The 19,832-nt window shown below is 38.2% G+C and overlaps 2 protein-coding genes and 2 long non-coding RNA genes across 4 annotated transcripts; 2 read left to right on the top strand and 2 right to left on the bottom strand.

Moving 5' to 3' along the window:
- The first annotated feature begins 945 nt into the window (after positions 1 to 945).
- On the top strand, positions 946 to 3,215 carry LOC129348054 (uncharacterized). Its single transcript, XR_008600474.1, has 2 exons — positions 946 to 2,386; positions 2,684 to 3,215. It is a non-coding gene; the product is annotated as an uncharacterized LOC129348054 (long non-coding RNA).
- On the bottom strand, positions 2,416 to 9,052 carry LOC129348053 (uncharacterized). Its single transcript, XR_008600473.1, has 2 exons — positions 3,859 to 9,052; positions 2,416 to 2,911 (listed from the first exon to the last, which is right to left on the bottom strand). It is a non-coding gene; the product is annotated as an uncharacterized LOC129348053 (long non-coding RNA).
- On the top strand, positions 8,854 to 11,769 carry ccl20b (chemokine (C-C motif) ligand 20b). The gene is made up of 4 exons (XM_023272858.3): positions 8,854 to 9,040; positions 9,195 to 9,297; positions 10,841 to 10,915; positions 11,004 to 11,769. Exons 1-4 carry the CDS (start codon positions 8,959 to 8,961, stop codon positions 11,068 to 11,070), a joined length of 327 nt encoding a protein of 108 aa, XP_023128626.1. The 5' UTR covers positions 8,854 to 8,958; the 3' UTR covers positions 11,071 to 11,769.
- A 1,349-nt stretch (positions 11,770 to 13,118) lies between these two features.
- Positions 13,119 to 19,133, bottom strand: LOC111570222 (toll-like receptor 13). The gene is made up of 4 exons (XM_023272857.3): positions 18,847 to 19,133; positions 15,947 to 18,536; positions 14,868 to 14,985; positions 13,119 to 13,976 (listed from the first exon to the last, which is right to left on the bottom strand). The coding sequence occupies exons 2-4, from the start codon at positions 18,525 to 18,527 to the stop codon at positions 13,736 to 13,738; spliced, it is 2,940 nt and encodes a 979-aa protein (XP_023128625.2). The 5' UTR covers positions 18,528 to 18,536; positions 18,847 to 19,133; the 3' UTR covers positions 13,119 to 13,735.
- Positions 19,134 to 19,832: the final 699 nt, after the last annotated feature.

The raw sequence follows: 19,832 nt of genomic DNA on the forward strand, positions 1-19,832 counted from the left end.
GGTTCCACCCTCCAACCAGTCCAACCTCCTGAGAAAAACGGTCGAGACGAGACTCGAGTTAAAAAAAAACTCGAAAACGACAAAAAATAGATGATAAATGCGCAAAAAAAAGAAGAATTAGTATCTGAGTGGATAGCTCAGGGGGATAAGACAAGAGCCTACCAAGCGGTAGGTCGCAGGTTCGAGACCCGCCAACGGCCTTTTTCTTTCTTTGTCTTTGTCAGGATTTTGAGAAAATTTAAGAAGTGTCTGGTCTTGAACCGGCGACCTGCAGCTCCATAGGCAAATCCTTAACTCACTGAGCTACAGATCAGATGAAAAGACATAATTTCGTCGTCCCTTTGTCATCGTAGTTGCTGAAGTCACCACATAGGTGGAGCCAAGGCGGAGTCTGGGTGGAGTCAGGGCGGAGAGTAGGCGGAGAGGTGGGTGGCGGCCTCCCCCCTCTACTCCCCCACCTCTCCCCACCGCCCACCACACCTTCCCCCGCCCGACGAGTTCTTCGAGTCTCCACGAGTTCTTCGAGTCTCCACGGGTTTTCCCGAGTTTCTGGAGTTTCCACCAGGTCGGAGGCAGAACAAGTTGTCATGAAGAGGTGTTGAAGTCGGTCAGGATGGACTGACTTTTTACAGTGACTAGAAGGAAGACCACTAGAAGAGCAGGTCTTTAACCACCATCCATGAAATCCATGGAGTCGACTCCAGAGAAATGAAGGGAGGTCAACTTTTATCAACCTCCATCCAGATCTTCAACTTGATATCTTTACTTTGACATTTTTAGCACCACAAACCTTTAGTATCACACTTTTTTTTTAATCATTTATTAGGATTTTAATGGAATCCACCAGCAGATTTTGTTTTTGTTGACAAACTTTATTCTTGTCGTCATGGGACTGCAGTATTTAAAACTGTTCCTTCTATTTGACCTCATGTTTATTAGTTTTAGTGGAGAAAGTTTTAATTGTCAATTAGCCTCTTAAAAACTAAATAATAAATTGGATTAGTCAAGAGGTTTAAATTTCTTACTTTGTCATATTTTAAATATGACAAAAAAACATAAAAATAAAGTCTTGAGACAATTTGACCTGTAATTGGCATTATATAAATAAAATTGAATTAAAATTGTATGTATCTTGTAATGTTGGAGTAATTCAGCCATATATGATAGAAAACACATTTTCTTTGTCCATTAATCTGTCGTTTTCTCCAGTAATACATTTCTTGTTTTGGTTTATAAAATGTCAAGCCCAAATATATTCAGTTTACTGTCATAAAAACCAAAAAGATTTACATTTTTTCACTTTTTATCTTAGTTTAGTCAGAAAGATAGTTGATAATGTGTGAATTGTTGCAGCTTGTGAGTCGTAAAAGGTTTTAATCTTTGGGGCCGAGTGTCAAAAAACATTTAGAAACCAACATCAACAAAACACTCAACAAAGATTTGAACATCATTGAAGGGAAATCCAACTTTTGCATGACAATGTCTAATTAAAGGACATTTATTTCCAACGTAAATGTGTGATATTCATCCTCTGGAGCTTTCTCTTCACATCGTCTTCCACCTGGACTGGTTTGGTCAGGAGCATGTGCAACAAATATTTGAAAAACTGCACTTTAACATCAATGAATGACACTAAAGTTTAATTTCTACATAAATGAGACTGAGTCTGGATGTGCTGCTCTGTCATTAACTCCTAAGTTTAGGGAAAGTTCAAACAAAAGAGGACAGTTCAGATCAGACTTGAGAATGAGCTTATTTTGAACAAACATCTCAGACTTTCTGAGCTTCAGCACCTCTAGCAAGATATTTTAACAACAAGCAACTCAAGAGATCCAGAAGTTGGAGAGAGTTAGCTTTAGCTGAGCCAAAGAACATGTGGGACGCTAACCTAGCAAACATTTCAGACTTTTCTCTGTGAATTCTGAGAAATAATTTCCAATTTAATGACAGAGCTACACATTTTAACTCAGTCTCATTAAAACAGACTCTAATTCAGTGTCATCCATCCATATTAAAATGCAGTTACCCAAAATGTTTGTTGCATGAGCTCCAACAAAACCTGTCCAGGTAGAAGGCCACTTTGACAAACAGGAAGTGGAAGATTCCAAGCAGATTTATAGAAGGGGGAACCAGACTGTACTAAGTGTGGTCGAGTATAGAGGGGTGTTTTGTGGGTTTTTAAGGCTGATAATGATTATTTGTGAGACATTTGGAGTAGATATTCATTTGCAGTAAATGAAAGTATTTAAAATCTTGGAGTTTAACTTAGAAGAACACAAACTCTAACAGAAAACTTTGTTGATACGTTTTTGTTTACAGATGTTAAAGGAGTTTTATTCGTGACGTATAACCAATCAAATCACTCCAGAAGACAGAGCGACCACAGGTAGATAAAGGTTCAGAGCCAAAGTAGCGCCATTTTTAAATGTATTTATTACCATAAATCAGTAAAAAATAAAATACTGATAATCAGTAAATCAGTCAGCCCACAATTACTACAATTCTACAGTTGATGTCTCTTTCCTTTGACTTGTTATTTGTACAATATACGATGTATATGATGGCCTTTTTTCATACCAAAGGCTAGACTATGATGTTTTCTAAGAAACATATCATGCTACTCTGTTTTTTCTGGCCCTGGGCCACTGCACTCCTCCTCTGTTGTTTTCTGGATTGTACTCAGCTGCATGCCTTCGTCCATCCGGCCTCCGTTGACTCGTCCCGCCTGCCGTCTCTGGAGCTGAAGCTGGATTGGAACAGACCAAAGTACAGTCCAATCACGATGCCAGCTGCCTCTCAAAAGGTTCCTTCATCTGGAGGAACTTCTTCTGAGGGGAAGCTGAGCTGGTCCAGCAGAACTTTGGAGATGTGTTCCAGTGGTTGGTGGACGTGTGGGGAGATAGAGAGGGACCTTTGAATTGTTCAGAAAGGAAAACAGGAAACCCACTGGTAGCTTTAGTTAGCCTAGGGTTTAGCCTGCTACTGCGGTGTGTTTTTGGGTTTTAAGAGGTGAACACGAAGAGTTTTTTTTTTCGTATTGATTATCTTTTACTTTGTTCCTGGTTGGAATGCCCATCAATGTCAACATGAAGTTCACTTTTAGTTCTGTTTATTTATTTTTATTTTACTAACACCCATTTGTTTTTAACTCCCTCACATGTTGTGTTGTTGTAAACTTACTCTTTCAAATAAATACTCATCTAACCCTCTGGAAACCAGCGTTTGGACTGTTTTTGTGTTGCTCCTCACCTACTGACAGTTGTGGACTAAAGGCTATACTCTGACGTTTTTAGAGCGACATGCTATACTATGATGTTTGTTGGGCGACACGCTATACTATAGGCTTTTTTAATTGACATATTACTGTGACTTTTTTTTGTTTTAGTTTTTTGTTGTTGTTTTTAGCAACATATAAGAATTTGAACAGTTTTAAAAGTTACTATACTTTTACTTGTGCAATGAAATTATTATTCTATGGCATTTTTTAGATGACATATTATACTCTGATGTTTTCTTGAATAACATACTATTTTGACAATATACTGCACTATGACATTTTTTGAACCACATATCATACATGACAATTTTAGGCAACATCCTATCATTTTGCGCTTTTTGAACCACATAATAATCTGTTTTTTTTTTCTTGCCAACATGCTGTACTATGAACTACAGACCATACTATGTTATTATTGAGTAAAGCATACTATACTTTGACATTTTCTGAACTACATCCTATACTATGGCATTATACACAGAGTGCTTTGGTTACATGTTCATTTATAATCTAGATTTTTTTCTGTTTTGTTTTTTGACAGGATTACCACAGACCTGACTGTGAACACCGTTGACACCCACCTGAGGGAGACGCTGTCTAAGATCTCAAGGCTGCTTGGTCGTGGTCTTTCTGGCACATACTCTTCCAAGATGAGTCGGGAAGTTTAACACTGATGGAATGACACCAGGTCTAAGCCGACAAACTTCCACTTCCTCCTCAACCCATAGTCTCTGGGAAACCTACATGGAGTAAGAAAAGTAGACAGACAAGTAATTAAGTCTGTACACAACATATTAAAAAGAAATCATGCTAATAAATTCAGTACAAAGAACCGAATTAGCCAATATACTGGAGACCAGAGCTATTTAATTTGATAAGTATAACCTTGTTTAGTAACATTATTTGAGAGCAGTCCTAAAGAACTGCCTGTAATCCCAATCATAAAATGGGTTTGGAGGAAGAACATAGATGGTAATCTGGATATACATGAGTTAGGCTTTATAACTACTATTGGTAGTATTGGTGGTAGTAATAGCAATGTGACTACTACTAATAGTAGTGGTAGTACTAACTACTGCTGCTGATACTGGCACTGCTACTACAACTTGTAATACTATTACAAATGCTGATACTACTTCTACGACTCTAACAGCTGTTTATACTACTACTGCTGCTTGTACTTTTAGTATTACTACTACTGCTTGTACAACTACTACAGCTACTATTAATCGTCTGGTATTTGCTTGTCAAGCTGCTAGCTCGCCTTCATCCACACCTAACCGCATAAGTGCCTTTTTCAGCACATTCATAAGCATGCCGGACCTTTAGGTGGCAGTAGTTCCCCAAATCCTAGCAAGGTGGTGGAGAATAACCGTCCTTAACGTCCTTCGCCTGTGTTGTTGAATGTGGAGCAGTATCTGGGCTTGTAAAAACAAGCAAGTAAAAAGCGCCTGTACAAGAAACAGCGCCCAAAACCTTGAGAGCATCCATACTGTTACCGAATGTAAACACAGGTCGCATATGTGAGGTAAGAACATATTTTGTCGCAGGCGGTGACGTTTCGAAACGCAAAACCCCGGTTACCGATGTCCACATGCAGACGCATAAAACAGAGAATTCGCAAATCTTCACTTTGGTCGGAGTTTTTAAAAAGAATCGTTTTTGATGACGTAAATCTGAGTTTTCGTGTGGATGATAGGCCGAATCGTAGAAAAATATCTTCGTTTTGTGAGATACCCGGCTACGTGTGGACAAGGGCTAAGTGTTTTGCTAGTGGCTAACTAGTTAGCTCTCATAAACTGGAAGCTCTCAACAAGATTTCATAATGAAAAAAGAGCCCAAAACTATTCTTACCTATGAAAAGTCATTCCAAGTTTCCTTGTCTCAATCGTACGACGTAGTGTGTAATTGTATGCAGCACAGTGAGCCGGCATACTTCTTGTTTCCATTTTCACGCCGTCTACATCAACGGAATGCACTGAAACTTTGCCCCCACTAGCTTAGCCTCGCTGTAGCACGCAGCTCAAAGGGGCGTGTCCTATCTACTCATTCATAACTATGACAACAACGATGGCTGCACATAAGGACGCCTGTCAATGACGTTGATTAGCTGCGTAAATACCATTATATACAGTCTATGGTAAATACGTATGTGAATCGCATCATTGGCTGCAGCAGCCAGTCACCGATCACTCACTGACTCACACTGAAAAATAGCACAGAATGAATTGTTACATGTTTATTTTATTTTCAATTTAGGTTGGATTTTTTGTGTGTGTGCACAGCGCAGATTTCTGTGCGCGGAGAGCGTGTCAGCAGTGCTCAATTGTGCATGCGCGCAGCTTAGCGGGAACAGTGCTTTTGGGTCGTTTTCTCTCTGGATCATTCATAGTTTTGTGTCTCTTTGTAGTTGTTAAGCGCATCTTTGTGGTCATTTTATGTCTCTGACTTACATGTGTGTTTTTGCAGTTGTTTTGTGTCTTCTTGTAGTCATTGTGTGTCTCTGTAGTTGGTTTTTAAGTCTGTGGTTGTCTTGTGTATCATTTTGGTCGTTTTGGTTCTCTTGTGGTCATTTTGTTTCAGTAGTTGACTTGTGTCTGTTTGTGGTTGTGGCCATTTTGTGTGTTTTCGTGTTCCTTTCCTCCCTATGAAGCTTTATAGTGTTTTTTTTCTTGTATTTGTTTGTGTCTCTTTTTTTTGTTCTCTTTGTGGTTATTTTGTGTTCCATTGTGGTTTAAATGGCTAAACGTGATGTTTTACCGATAATAATAATCCACAATCACTAAGTGAAAACATGGTTTTAGAATTTTTTTCCAAATTTCTTAAAAAATCAAAAACCCAAATCTGTCATTTGCAGATGTATTCAGAGTGTTTGAATGATATTTATGTTGGTTGCATTCCTCTCCTTGTTGAACAACAAACTGATTTTTTACGAATGTGATGATTTATTGCACCAATTGCAGAGAGAATTGCTGTTTATCATTGTTTATTTAAAAAAGTGACATCAGGCGACATTCAGCCTTTTCTAAAATGTTGGTGTTTGCAGAAAAAGGTGAAACATAGTAATTCTTTTTATCCTTATCACCAGCTTTGCAACCTTCAAAAAATGGTTTCGGTTGCATTTTTAAACGGCTCAGACAGAATTGAACAGCCTGTTCAAGGACATTCAGGGTGGAAGGCGATAAAAAAGAAAAATAAACTCCTGATAAATTCCTAAAATAGTGAAATGGAGTCCCATTTCACTCAGCAGCAGGCTAAAATAAATTCATCACAGAGTGGACTTAGCTGATGACTGAGCTGAGGGACTTTCTGCAGAACGCCTCTGTTGTCTTTTCCCATCTTTGCTCACACATTGTTATCTAAACTATGCATCTCTGAGATAAATACAGCTGATTTTTAAACAGTTCTAGGTCCTTTTCACACGCGCTGTACAGGAGGTTTTTCCAGATTTAGTGTCATGTCACACGCTGAAGAGTCATGTTAAACTTACCTGACCCTCGTATCCTCAGATATCACTTTGTCTCTTACATGTGGTGTTCATTTCTACATCACAAAACCCCCACAGATGAAATTCCACTGCTGCCAGAGAGATAGTTATTTAATACTTGTTCATGAACATAAAAAGAAAAATGCGTTCCAGCTGGGCGTCTTTTATTACTTCTTGTCATGGTTCAAGTGACATTTAATGGTATGCTCTTAGGTTTGATCATTTACAGAATGAGCCAATCCTTTTTTTTTTCTAAAAATAGAAATCTTGTTTCAAAATCCAGCAAACAAGGAGTGACAGTAGCAGTGATTCATGGTTTTGGCCGCAAAAGTCCAACTTTCATTCTCTTAAGCTCCATTTTGGTCTCCACCGGTTAATCAGAAGAACAGCTTGATTTTTAGCCAACTAGATGCTAATATTCCCTAGCTAGCTAGCTGTCTGCCTGCTTGTGTTGCTGGACAGGAAGTGTATGTTGGATTTATTACCATTTTTGTTCAGAATGACTGCAGTTGGGGTCAAAACAATGAGCGAAAAGTGGCTAAAAACACCTGCAGAGCTTAATGATTCCACCAAACCTTAAGGGACTCTGAACACTCATTGTAAAGAGTGGAAGTGAGGTTAAGGACATAAAACTGTTTACAAAAACCAACAAACATTTTAAATTTTCAGCCAATTTTTCCATCAGGACATTTACCATTTGTAAGTTTGCGTGTTATTTCCAAGTCAGTTTGAGGTAAACTTTTGAAATTTTGAAAATTAGGCTTGTTTTCATGCATTGCATTAAACTACGCTGCACAGTATCATCAGAGGGTGGTCGTATGGACTATGTTTTACATAGCTGTAAAAAAACAGAAGAATGGTGGAAATAAAACCCAGCTGGTTGCAGCGGCCAAAAAACTTCAAAGAAATAGAAGAAACAAACAATATTTAGCCCATATGCAAGAGAAAAATGGACAGAAGTCTTCAAGAATCATTTTTGATCAGGAAAGTTGTAATTATTCTTACATTTCAGCTTGTATTGACTATGTTTCATGCTTTTTGGAGTTACCTAAAGAAGCGGAAGCAGCCAATCAGTTGTGTCAGTTAAATGTTTACTACATCAAAACGTATTCAGAAATTGGCCTTTTCATCTCCCAAGAAGCAAACTCCTTTTCGAATAAGTTAAAAATGAACTTTGAGCAAACTTAAAAACTTTTTTGCAAGAATTAGAATGTTTTGGGTTTTTTTTTTAATTAGTGTGATACTTCCAGATTTGGCCTATAGATAGTATTTGGTTGTACACATGAAAGATTCTGCACATAAATGACTAACAGTTGAAGAAAAAGAGATAGAATAACACAACAGGCAACACAAACATCCATTAGGCTATCCAACACTGGTTTCCAGAGAAAACTACCTACTTCAGTCTTAAAGTATATTCACATTATTGCAGAAAAGCAAAAACAAGAGTGGCTTTTTTTGGTCTTTGCCTTGTTTTAGCTTCTCTAAATTTCTAGAACATTTCTCTTCAAACATTCATACATCATCACCTGGTTTATGGTATGAATTTATTTGTATGCTTGATTCTGTCCCATCCTGTACAAAAGTTGGTACCCTTCTTACATGGTTAAAAAAAATCAGTCTTTAGCTACAGTGCTAATTCTGTTAACAGTGGATCACTGTGTTGTATTTTTTGCGAGAAATCTGGTAGCTGCAGGAGACCAGGTTGACCATTTGTCCACTGGCCAAAGATCAGCAGATTAAAATTAACAAAGTTCAAGGAAAGTCCCTCTTTCCAGTCAAGTTAAGGCCAAATTTTCTTCGAGCTGACCATTACAATGACAGATTATAGAGATTAAAGATTAATAGTGATCACCTTGCTTGAGACTTTCATGTTTTTACCATGAAATCTGAGCTCAGCTAAGTTTATAGTTCCACTAGTTGTGTTATTTTCTGCTTTACTTCCTTCCACCTGGAGGCTGGAAGTCAGCAGGTGTACCTTGCCTCGTTTCCTGGCTTGTTTCCACGATTTCAACAATAGCACATGGCATTACACAATCCTGCCCAACAGGGGAAAATCCCAGAAGCGTCCTACTTAAGGAACAAGCGGCGTACGGTATCAGTTACACTCTCACTGAATGCCTTCAGGCACTTCATACCTCTTCAGCTTCACACTGACTGAGACCTGCAGAGCGACAGCACCGACCGACCAACCATGGCAGCCAGGAAAGTGTTTCTCATCGCAGCTCTGTGTTCACTCGTCATCCTCGTCACCTTCACTGGCACCACAGAGTCAGGTGAGTCCACCACTTTCTGAAAACATTGTCAAAGTGTTGGTGCATTTAGGGAAGGAGATTTTTTTGCAAACTGTTTCATATTCACAGAGGTGGTGTTAAAATAAAACAAGCTTGTTTGTAGCGGATTCTTTACAGTTAGTGTTTGTGTTTGCAGCCAGCTGTTGCCTGAGGTACGTCAAGCGTCCGTTGCCTTGTAGACGACTTCTTGGCTACACCATCCAGAACATCAACACTGCCTGTGATATCAATGCCATCATGTGAGTAAAACATTAGAAAAACATCATGGTATAATTTAAAAGCTTGCAGTAAGACCTATGATTATGTTTTTGCAATCAGTATGTTTCCTCTAAAGTTCACGTCAGTCATCCAGAGCCGTTTCTAGTCTGATATTGGTTCAAAATTGCAAAATATATCAAAATATATTCCGTTACTGTCATGTAAGATCAAGAAAAATGTCAGTTTCTCACATGTAAGAAGCAGGATTCTGCAGGCGTTGAGCATTTTTGTTTTAAAAGTGCCAAATGTTAGACTCTTGTCCCACCATTGGACTCCCAGCGTCATCATCTTGGACTGCAGCTTGTAAAGACAGTAGTTCTGATATTCAAGAGATCTGCTGCAAGCTGGAGCACCAACTAGAACCTGCAGCAGGTAGAGAATTGCTGCTACAATGGCAGTGAGTCGGCCGGTGATGCAATAACCGACTCGCTGACGGCTGCAGTCCAAGATGATGGAGCTGAAATCCGTCCAAGTAATGCCATGTGGCTGAATGACACCGAGGAAAACCAGAGGAGCGACTTGATCAGGCTACAGGCTGGTAAATACAAGATGGGACAGGTTGGGGTTAGCTAGTTAGCAGTGGCTGAACATTAACGGAACTTTAAATATGACCAAAAAAATCAGTTATCGAAATATTTAGCTAATCAATTGGCAGACACTTAAAAAACAACAATATTCATTGAACTACTCATCTGGAACAAGCAGCTTCATTGGAAAAATTCATGAAATCTAAGCTTAAAATTGTGATATTTTGCCAAAATCTCTTTATTTCACATCTTAATTAAAAATGTGTTAAATCGAAACTCTTGGGAGTAGCCAGATACTACAAAACAAAGAGCAAAACAGTCACGTGACAGAAATTCAAGGACTTATCAGCTGAACTGGGCTGAACTGCAGGCACGCAGAGCAGATAAGAGACAAGTACACAAAGAAATGAAACGTGAACAGTTGGATATCGCTAATTTGCAGAGCCAGCATTGTTTTTCAGTATTAACAACACTTGTGGGCACTTGGGAAAATGTTGTACTTCTTCATTCCAAGTTTCAGGTTCTCTCTAAACATGGTTGTTTCCATTGTGGTGCAGGACTTTATACTGTCGTCAAAATCAGTAAATAAAAAAATGTGACGGGAGCGAAATAAACGCCAAGAAACCGACAAATAAATGCAGCTCTACTTAAATACAGAAGAAAATAGGATGCAAAGACAACCAGACCACTCATAAAATACACCTGAAATGCAACTGTGGCTGAAATAAAAGATATTCAGTGACTGAGTTTGAAGTATTTGAGAGGCGTCACAAAAAAGAAGACAAAAAAAAAAAAACTTGTCTAAATTTCCTGAGTTTCCCCAGAAGTTAATGTTTGACCTAAAATCAATAACGACAAGCTGGTTTGGACTAGTTTGTTGTCAATGTGTGTTAAAGAAAGTCCACAGTTAATCTTCAACCTGACACACTGGCATGAGAAATATGTGAATTTAATTAAGTGCATTCATTCATGAGATCATTTTTCATTCCTGCTGCAGATTTCATGTTCCTGGTCGGTTCGTGTGCGGCAACCCTAACATGAAGTGGACTCAGAGGGCGATGAAGTGTGTGGAGTGAGTACAAAAAGCAGTTTTCTGTACATTTTGTTCATTTTTATTCCTCTCTGCTGCTCACTGAACCAAATTCATGTTTCTTTTGCAGTGAAACAAGGAGGCCAGTCAATCGCATTCCAAAAGAGGAAACTTCTGCTGCCCCAAAGCTGACATAAACTGTTTTTCCAGAGAAAAAAAAAAGAGAAGAAAAACAGCCCTAACTTCATAGTATTTCCTCACATTCTGCATTCAGATCTTGAAATTACCATATCAGGGGCTGTCTAGTGATTATTTGTGATCTTTTCTTATATTTGTTCTGTTTTATAAACAGGGAAGTGTAGTATTCTTAATACAGACTAAGCTGTAGTTGTAGATATGGTGCATAAAAGAACAAAAAAGAAGGAAAACAATATTTTTGGAAAATATTTTTAATGTATTTTTTTGATGTTTATCAGGTCTGACTTTATATTTTTTTAGAGATGAAGTCAGAAACCCACTTCTCATAAAGTGAGAGTTTTTACTTGTAATTGATTTTTATCAATGGATTTATTAGAACAATTTTTGAGAATACACATGATGGACAAACAGTCACATATTGTGCCATTTAAATGTCATTTTACTTCATGATAACTCAGTATTACAAGAAATACAAAATATCAATGCGAACTTGTTGCACAGAGGAGGTAAAGCTTCCCTTTTATTCCACTTTGAAATAGCTTAATTCCACACCGTCTTCTTCAGAGCTCTTGCTTCATTCAGTGCAAACATTGTACTATTTTGCATCATTAAATATTTCCCCCAAATGTAACTGAACAAATTTAGCATCTTTGCAAATTTTTGGAATTTAAAAATAAAGTTTTGTGGGTTTGAACAAAGCTTGGCTGCACCGTGTTTGACTACTTTGACTCAGAAAGGACCAAAGACCAGATAAAACATTGAGACCTTGTTTGCTTTCGGTTTGAGAGACATCACTGTTCACACCTTTGTTCATCATGCCTCTTCACTGTGTTCAGATTTTGTTAAACACGTCAAAGGGCCCCGTGCAGATGCATTTAACCAGTCTGTCTCTGAAGAAGTCCAAATACACACTATTCCAGCTGTTGAGACTGGTAGAATGGATCTGTACTTGCTCACTCTTGTATTTAGTGCCGCCCTCTTACAGTCAGATTTCTCAAAATGCACTTGAAAAAGAATTGAGTGTGAAAAATAAAAATATATGTACATAAAAAAAATCATTAACAATAATATATATATTTTAAAACCTGCAAATTCAGTACAAATACTGTGATTTTTTGTACATGGGTGTCCAAGAAGGAGCTGAAAACATACCAGGATGAGTTCATGTGAGAGGAATTGTGCCTTAAAGGTTAATTCTGATTTATTTCAGCCATTAAATTGGTAACTTTGGCTCTTTGGGTGATGCTGGCTTCGCACTCAGCACCTCCATTGTGGAGATTCAGGGAAGAGCTGCACCAAAGAGTTTATATTTTTTGGAACGGACAACCCAGAATGGATGCAGTTTATCAAAAAGATAATTGATAGCACTCAAAAGCAAACATTTTAACACGATTCATGCAAAAAAAAAAGCTGCTGGAAGCGAGCTAGATTTAAATTACAATGGAGGTGGAAAGATAACACCACTCATAAGCACATCAGTGGGATATACACCAGGTTGAAATAGACCAGAAGTGCCCTTTAAACTGCACAAATCGCAAAAGTAATTAATGGAAAATGTCCCATATGTCAAGCAGTGAGCACTCTGAGACTTAAGCTATCTATCAGCATGAAGGAATCTCATCACAGCTTTTAATAAAACGGGGGAAAGTTTTGCAAAGAAACAGGTGAGTGAGAAATTGCTGCATCAAAATTCGCCTTGGTTCTCAAAAAATTTTTATTTTTTTTGTGTGCCTTTAACTCTCATGTCTTCATTTACGGGCACCAAAAAAGTTGTTCCCTCGTTTGGAAAAAAATCCAAAAACTCAGTAAAAAAATTCCCCAAATTTATAACAATTTGCAAAATCTTCAAGAAGAAAATTCCAAAAATTCCTTAAAAGTTTCCCTTAAAAGTTTGTTTAAAAAAAAATAAATAAATAAATAAAATAAAATAAAATAAAATAAAATAAAATAAAATAATAATAATAATAATAATAATAATAATAATAATAATAATAATAATAATAATAATAATAATAAATAAAAAATAAATTTCCAAATTTGGCAAGAAATAAAAATTTTAAAAAATAAAAAAAATTAATTTAAAAATGTAAATATTTTCAAGAAATGAATAAAAATCTTCCAAAAAAATCCTAAAAATATCTAAAGTGATTCCATATATATCAGTAAAAGTTCTAATAATTTATTTAAGAACGTTCAGAAAAAATTTGCCAAAATCCAGCAAAATTCGCTGGATTTTGGTAGATTGTTTTTCCGAAGGTTCTTAAAGAAACATTTTTTTTTTTAGCATTTCTTTTTTTGCACCAAAAAATGTTCAAAAATTTCCCAAAAATGTTGAAAATGTAGACGTTTTCACTGTGAAAATATATGTATTTTTCCCACATTTTCAAACTTTAAAACGGGTCAATTTGACCCGCTGGACAACAGGAGGGTTAAGCTGACTTTTGAAAAAACTGTTCATGTCAGTCCTTCTTCTTTTTTCTCAGACATATTAAATGTTCAGTCTTCAGTGCTTAACCATAACTTGGTCTTCTAGTTTGATTGTATGGTTGATTGTCCATTTCTTTTGATATGTAAAGACTGCTATGTTCAGTAGCTGATATCTTTCAGATAAACTGCTCAAACCACTGAGAACAAAGCTGAAAAACCTTGTATTTCTTATTTCCATCATGGTGTTTCCAGCAGAGTGAGGTGGAATCTGTCCTCATCCGGATCTTCTTTGGTCTTCAGAGCCTGTCGGAGTTTCTGCCAGAACACCTCGGCGTGTTCTCCGGCTTGCGGCCAGCTCAGGTAGGTTTGCCTCTTCAGTAGTTTCCTCATGCGGTGGTACGGAGACAGTAAATACCTGGGAATCTCCTCCAGGAACACCAGGATCAGAACGTCCTTCTGCTCATCGAACAGTCGGAAACTGTGAGTTAGGAAGGAGACAATGCAGCATTAGAGGCTTTATGGAAGAATGAGTCAAGATAGGAGTCAGTATAAAAAGACAAACGGATTTAAAAAAGTAAAATATAAAAGAAAATAGCTAATTTGTCTGATTAAAGAGGAGAATACAGCGACGTTGAGGGAAGTGAAACCCCAAAGTTCCTCTAAAAAACTGAATTAAAGCACATTTTAACCAATTTAAAGATCTAGACATCTATAGAAACTGATAGAATAAATGATCATTTTGGCATTAAATTTAAGCAAAAACTACATTTTTCAAAAGTCACTTGCACCCTTGTGTCTACAACAGTACAGTAGGTAGTTTTAATTAAACAGCTTGTCATTAGCATAAAGACATTAAACTTGCTGCATTTTGGATTCCTTGCTGACTTAATGAAAAGAAACTGCAATAAATATTAAATTTTTCTCATACAATTGACAATGATTTTATTGTCTAGTTTCATTCTCCTTTTCTATTTAATTGTTAAAAAAAAAAAAAAAAACCTGAGAGTTAGCATCACCAGCTGTATATCTTAAAGTAATAACAGTAATCAATGGTAGCATGCTTTTCTGTTTTGCCATTTTTCAGAAATTTGTACTTAATTTTGGCTTATAATTGGCTGAGAAAGTGGCTTTATTGGGTCACATATGTGTCTAAATAGTGTAAATTTACAAGTCAGACTGGGACAGGCTTGCTTTTCCAATGGCATTGCATTGAAAGATAAATTTGTTTCATGGCTGCATGTACATTAAAAACATTGATACCAACTGTAAATATAATAATCCAAGCAGAGTTGGAAAACGATTAACCTCAACTCAGTGTTTCCCACTTTTGTGCTTCATACAGATGATGTGAAGTGTTTCTCTGCGCTACCTGGCCGCCTGGATCTCTTTAGAGCACCACTCGCTGTCCAGGTATCTGCGGCTGATCACACAGATGGTCTTCCTGCTCCCATAGATGGCGTCTGTGATGTTGTCAATGATGGGTTTCCCTGAGGAAGACCAGAAGATAAAGAACAGAGAGAGTATTTCCACCAGCATCTCCTCAACAGTTGAGTAAAGTGCTAAGGTGACACCATCTGAAGTGCAGATGAAAGTACAAAATGGGGAAATCTGTTGTGGTGGTTCACATATGTGCACCAATACTGTGTTTACATACAGTGATTACACTTTTTCTGTACATGTGCAAGGAAAAGAGTTGCTTTGTTTTTATGACTGGACCAAAGAAAAGTCCAGATAAGAGCAGTTAGGTACTCTAATTTACCTTTAGAGCCAAGTCCAAAACTATTTTTAATTTGTTATTGTCTGATTAAACCCATAATCACTGAATTTAAGCCTACATTGTTCTGTACTGCAAGTCAGGTTTAATGTGTAGCAGCAGCACCCTCTCGTGGTCAAACAAAAATATAGTCTCAAGAGCTTTCATTGTTGAAAATCTGGTTTCTGTGGCTTCAGTTAGCATCATCGAAACATAAATTCTGACCTCAGTAACTGTTGTGTGTATTGAAGCTCCTTGGCAAATAAAATTATAGAAAGTGTAGAACCTGCAGATGCACAGATAAATAACAATCTTCAGCTACAACAGGAGGCTTTTTTTTACAGTACATTGCTGCTTAGCCTGAAGCTTCTGTGTGTTGCAAACAAAAGCCAGATTCATGCTTTGTTGTAAGACTTTTCAAACAATGTTTTGTAAAATTAGAAAGAAAAAAGATGTTAAGAACAAGGAGTAACTGGCTGGTTTGGTGAATGTTAACCTGTTAAACCGGAACATATCTATTGACGGCATATCTAGTAGGACATCTCAAAAGATCCCCAAAATAAGTAGGAATGTCCCAGGTTTCATGGCCACCCATCTACTCGTAGAGATATGTTCAGTTGGATAGCCACCCCCCTCTAGAAATGGCATTTTGAATTCAAACGAGCCTGTTAATTTAGGTGTAAAGTCAGTCTTACCTGGCTCAAAGTCTCGATGGTGCAGACACAACTTCCAGCCCTGTTCTCCTTCCAGTTTTGGTAAGAGCTCTCTGATGACCCAGGGCTCATCGTGGGTGTTATAGGAGATGAAGGCGTCATACTGATGAGGCGCTTGCTTGTTTTTGTGCTTTGTGTCAAGGAGCCAAGCCATGAAAAGGTAATAGGCATAGACCAGCTGCCACCTCATGAAATGGTAGGTGAAGGTCGCCATCATAAAACAGAGGATTGTGCATGTGGTGGAGATGAAGCAGATGAAGCCAGTGTCGACTACGCAGTCCCGGATGTCGAGGTCCAACAGCTTCGTACCTTCGACGACTGGCGGATAGTTGCATGTATAGTTATAAGCATCAAAAACTTGAGTGCGGCTGTCGTTTTTTACCCACTGGAGGAACCAGGCGTTATCGCAGTCACAGGTGAAACTGTTAGATTGAAGATCCAAATAAACCAGAGCTGGCAGGGACTCTATTGTCTCCTTCCTGATAACTGAGAATAGATTATTTCTCGCCTGCAGGAACTCCAGGTTGGTCAGGTTGGCACCTATGAAGATATCTAGAGAGTGGAGGCTTGCTCTAGATATATATAGGCTCTTCAGGTTTTGAATTGGGAAAAACAGTTCCGGAGGGAGATCGGTAAGGTCATTTGAGCTGATGTCAAGCGTTTGCAGCTTAGGCGTGTAACTAAATGTGTCCTTGTGCAGGTAAACAAGCTGATTGTTCCTGACCTTGAAAAGCAAAAGGTTCGTCAAACCTTGCAGGAAGTTTCGAGGCAGCAAATGCTTGTTTCTGTAGTGCTGTGCAGGGATAGACAACTCCTCCAGACGGGATAGTTTAGAAAACGGTGGATTAAGCAAAGCAAAACTAGACTCATATTTAATGTTATTGTTCTCCAAATCCAATCTTCTTAAGTTAATCAAAGTATTGAAAACATCTTTGTCTAGCTGCTGTTTGTTAATATTGTTTGATTGCAACTGAATACGCGTAAGATTTGTCAAGCCAACGAAACTATCTTTTTCGAGAGTCGTTATCTTATTTTGATGTAACGACAAGTTCTGGAGGGACCGCAGGCTTTTAAACACACCCCCTTTGATAGCAGTCAGTTCATTTCCATACAGATTTAGCTGTGTGAGGTTTGGCAAGTATCTTTTGAAAGCGCCGTTCAATTTACGTATGTGGCTGGACTGTAGTTTCAGAACCTGCAACTGTGTTAAATCCTTAAAGAGGCAATCTTTCAGATCTGGGATTGAATTCCGGTAAAGGTTGAGCTGCCGAAGCTTCGTCTGATCAGCGAAATCGTGACATTGGAGTGAGCTGATGTTATTGTTACTGAGGTCCAGCTCTAATAAAGCCGGAAGATTCCTTGTGGCAGCCGGGACAGACGGAAGCCTGTTGGAACTCAGGGTCAAGATCTTTAAACTTCGAAGGGATTTGAAGGCGTTGTCGTCGATAGCTTTTATGTTGCTCTTTGTTAAATCTAACTCGGTGACATTAACGCACAGCTTAAACAAATCTGAGCTTACAATTTTGAGCTTGTTGTATCGAAGTTGCAGCGAGGACAGAGTTGGGATGGTGCAGGACATGTTGATGAGCTTGGCGAGGTTATATTTCATTGCGTTCATTCTCAGAGAAGTTAGAGACGAGTTCACTCTCTGCAGCAGTGTTTTCATGTCTCCAAGAGCCATTTGAAGCCCGCTGATATCAAGTGTAGACACTCGACTCAGGAAAGTGTGGTTATGTACGTCCCAGATCATCTGTTGCTTTCTGGAAGAGCCGCCGATGTTAAACCGAGTGAGATTTGGGAAAATATCTTCGGTGATCGTAAAAACTGCGATGGGATTTTGAGACAAGTCAATGGCACGAAGGTCCAATGACCTGTTTGTCAGTTCCCATGACCTAAAAGCGAATAAATTGTTGTCTTTCATTACCAGCTCCCCCAGATGTGGCAAATGCTGCAATATTAAATGAACTTTTTCTAAGCTGTCTAGTTTGTTGTGAGAAATATCCAAAACCTGCAAGCTTGTCAAGGGCTTGAAAGAGGTGGATGCAACTTCTTTCATGCGGTTACTGAGAATTCTGAGTTCAGTAAGGCCACTCAAACCTTTAAAAACATTCTCGCCCAGTTTGACAAGTCTGTTGTTATTTAGATTTAACTTCTGGAGGGAAATCAGATTAGCAAAAGCGCCGCTATCTATCTGTGAAATGTTGTTGCGGTTTAGGTCTAACCGAATCAAAACTGGTAGATCTCTGAAATCCGCTGCTTGTATTCTTGAAATTCTGTTCTCAGATAAATCAAAGACCGTCACTGTTGAGGGAATATCACGAGGAACAGCTTTCAGTTTGCTCTTGACGCATATGGCGTTATTTTGGCTGATTCGGCAAGTCTTCAGTGCAAATCCACTCACAGGTCCGACGAAACTGATGATCGTCAACAAGAGGAAAATAATTCCTAGTTTGCAACATTTTAATCCTCCTCTTGGTTTCATTTTGTCCTCTTCCAATCTGTGGCCCATTTTCAAAACAGTAAAGCAAAATCCAGCTGACAAGGAATTGCGATTTTCCAACATACAGCCCACCTGGTGAATAAAAAGTAAAGGATATTCTTGAAAATCCAACTAAACAGGCAAATAAAGAGAACAAACAAATGGAAAATACTCAAAAATAGTTCATTTGAAGAAATTATCTTTGTATTTTGACTTTACTATACATGGATAGATAGACACTTCATCAATAATGATCGGAATTAAGGCATTCGGTAGGTTGGCAGATACAAAACCCAATAAACAAGAATATAAGAACAAAAATGGAAGAAGAAAGATTTAATAAATGCAAATATATTTCAAAAATAAAGGATAATAGTTAGAAATAATGGTTTTTGACACTTACTGCATCACAGAGAGAAGAGCCAGTGATAATGTTCAGAGCTTCTTGAAGTTAAATTCTCCTTGTTTCTTAGAATGAAATGTTCCTCTTTATGAAAATAGCGACAATAACTTCTTTCAGTGCATTCTAGTATTGCTATAGATGCTTGTGGTCTTCCTGTTGCCTGTATCGTCTTTTTGTGGATGAACTGAGGAAGTGAGAGTCGAGACAGGAGGGGAGTGTCATAGGTCTAAACTGTTTAGTTACGACTCACAGTGTTCAACATGAGAAGATATGTTTTGTTTAGTGGTGACCAGTTCACTTTTGAAACAGGTTTTGATGGGAAAGTTCACATTCAGGTCAAAATATCTGGAAATGATACAAACGATTGTTTACTTTTGATGTGCTGGGCATTAATGTTAATTCCCTTCAATTCAGTTTTACTTCATTATACCAGGTGTTGTGGTTTTACTCACTTCCTCTAAAAAATAAAAAACTGTCCAGAATTGATAAAGACAGGTCAAGCCTAGAGACTAACAGCATCACTTCTGCTTCTTTGTTGAGTTTAACCAGAGGGCCAGAGACATATTTCACTGCTCCAATTAGTTTAACCTCTGGGGTCAGTCCATTCACTGGTGGATCACGAAATTCCAACACTCATTCAAACATCCAGACATTGGGGTCCGAGAACCTGAGACCACATATTCTCATGTAAACCTGCAAGTAATCAGAAAGTGTGACGATTCAGAGACAGTTAAACATTCAGTACAAAAGGTCGGATTCCCTCGAGTTGTATCCTTCCATTGAAGCGGTGATTAGACGCCACCCAAGTGGATTTGACCGGCTCATCAGAGGTTTGTCTTGTTCAAGGCCTCTTCATCTGTTAGAAATGTAGCAGTATCTCAGGTTTCCAGCAGAAAATCACTAAGTGTTGCCTCCTGATTGAGTACACAGTCCATGTACCACACCCAAAATCAGCACCATAGCAGCCTGGCTTGAATTCTAGCCTC

This window comes from Amphiprion ocellaris, chromosome 22 (genome assembly GCF_022539595.1).
Source record: "Amphiprion ocellaris isolate individual 3 ecotype Okinawa chromosome 22, ASM2253959v1, whole genome shotgun sequence".
In the NCBI taxonomy this organism is placed as follows: Eukaryota; Metazoa; Chordata; class Actinopteri; family Pomacentridae; genus Amphiprion; species Amphiprion ocellaris.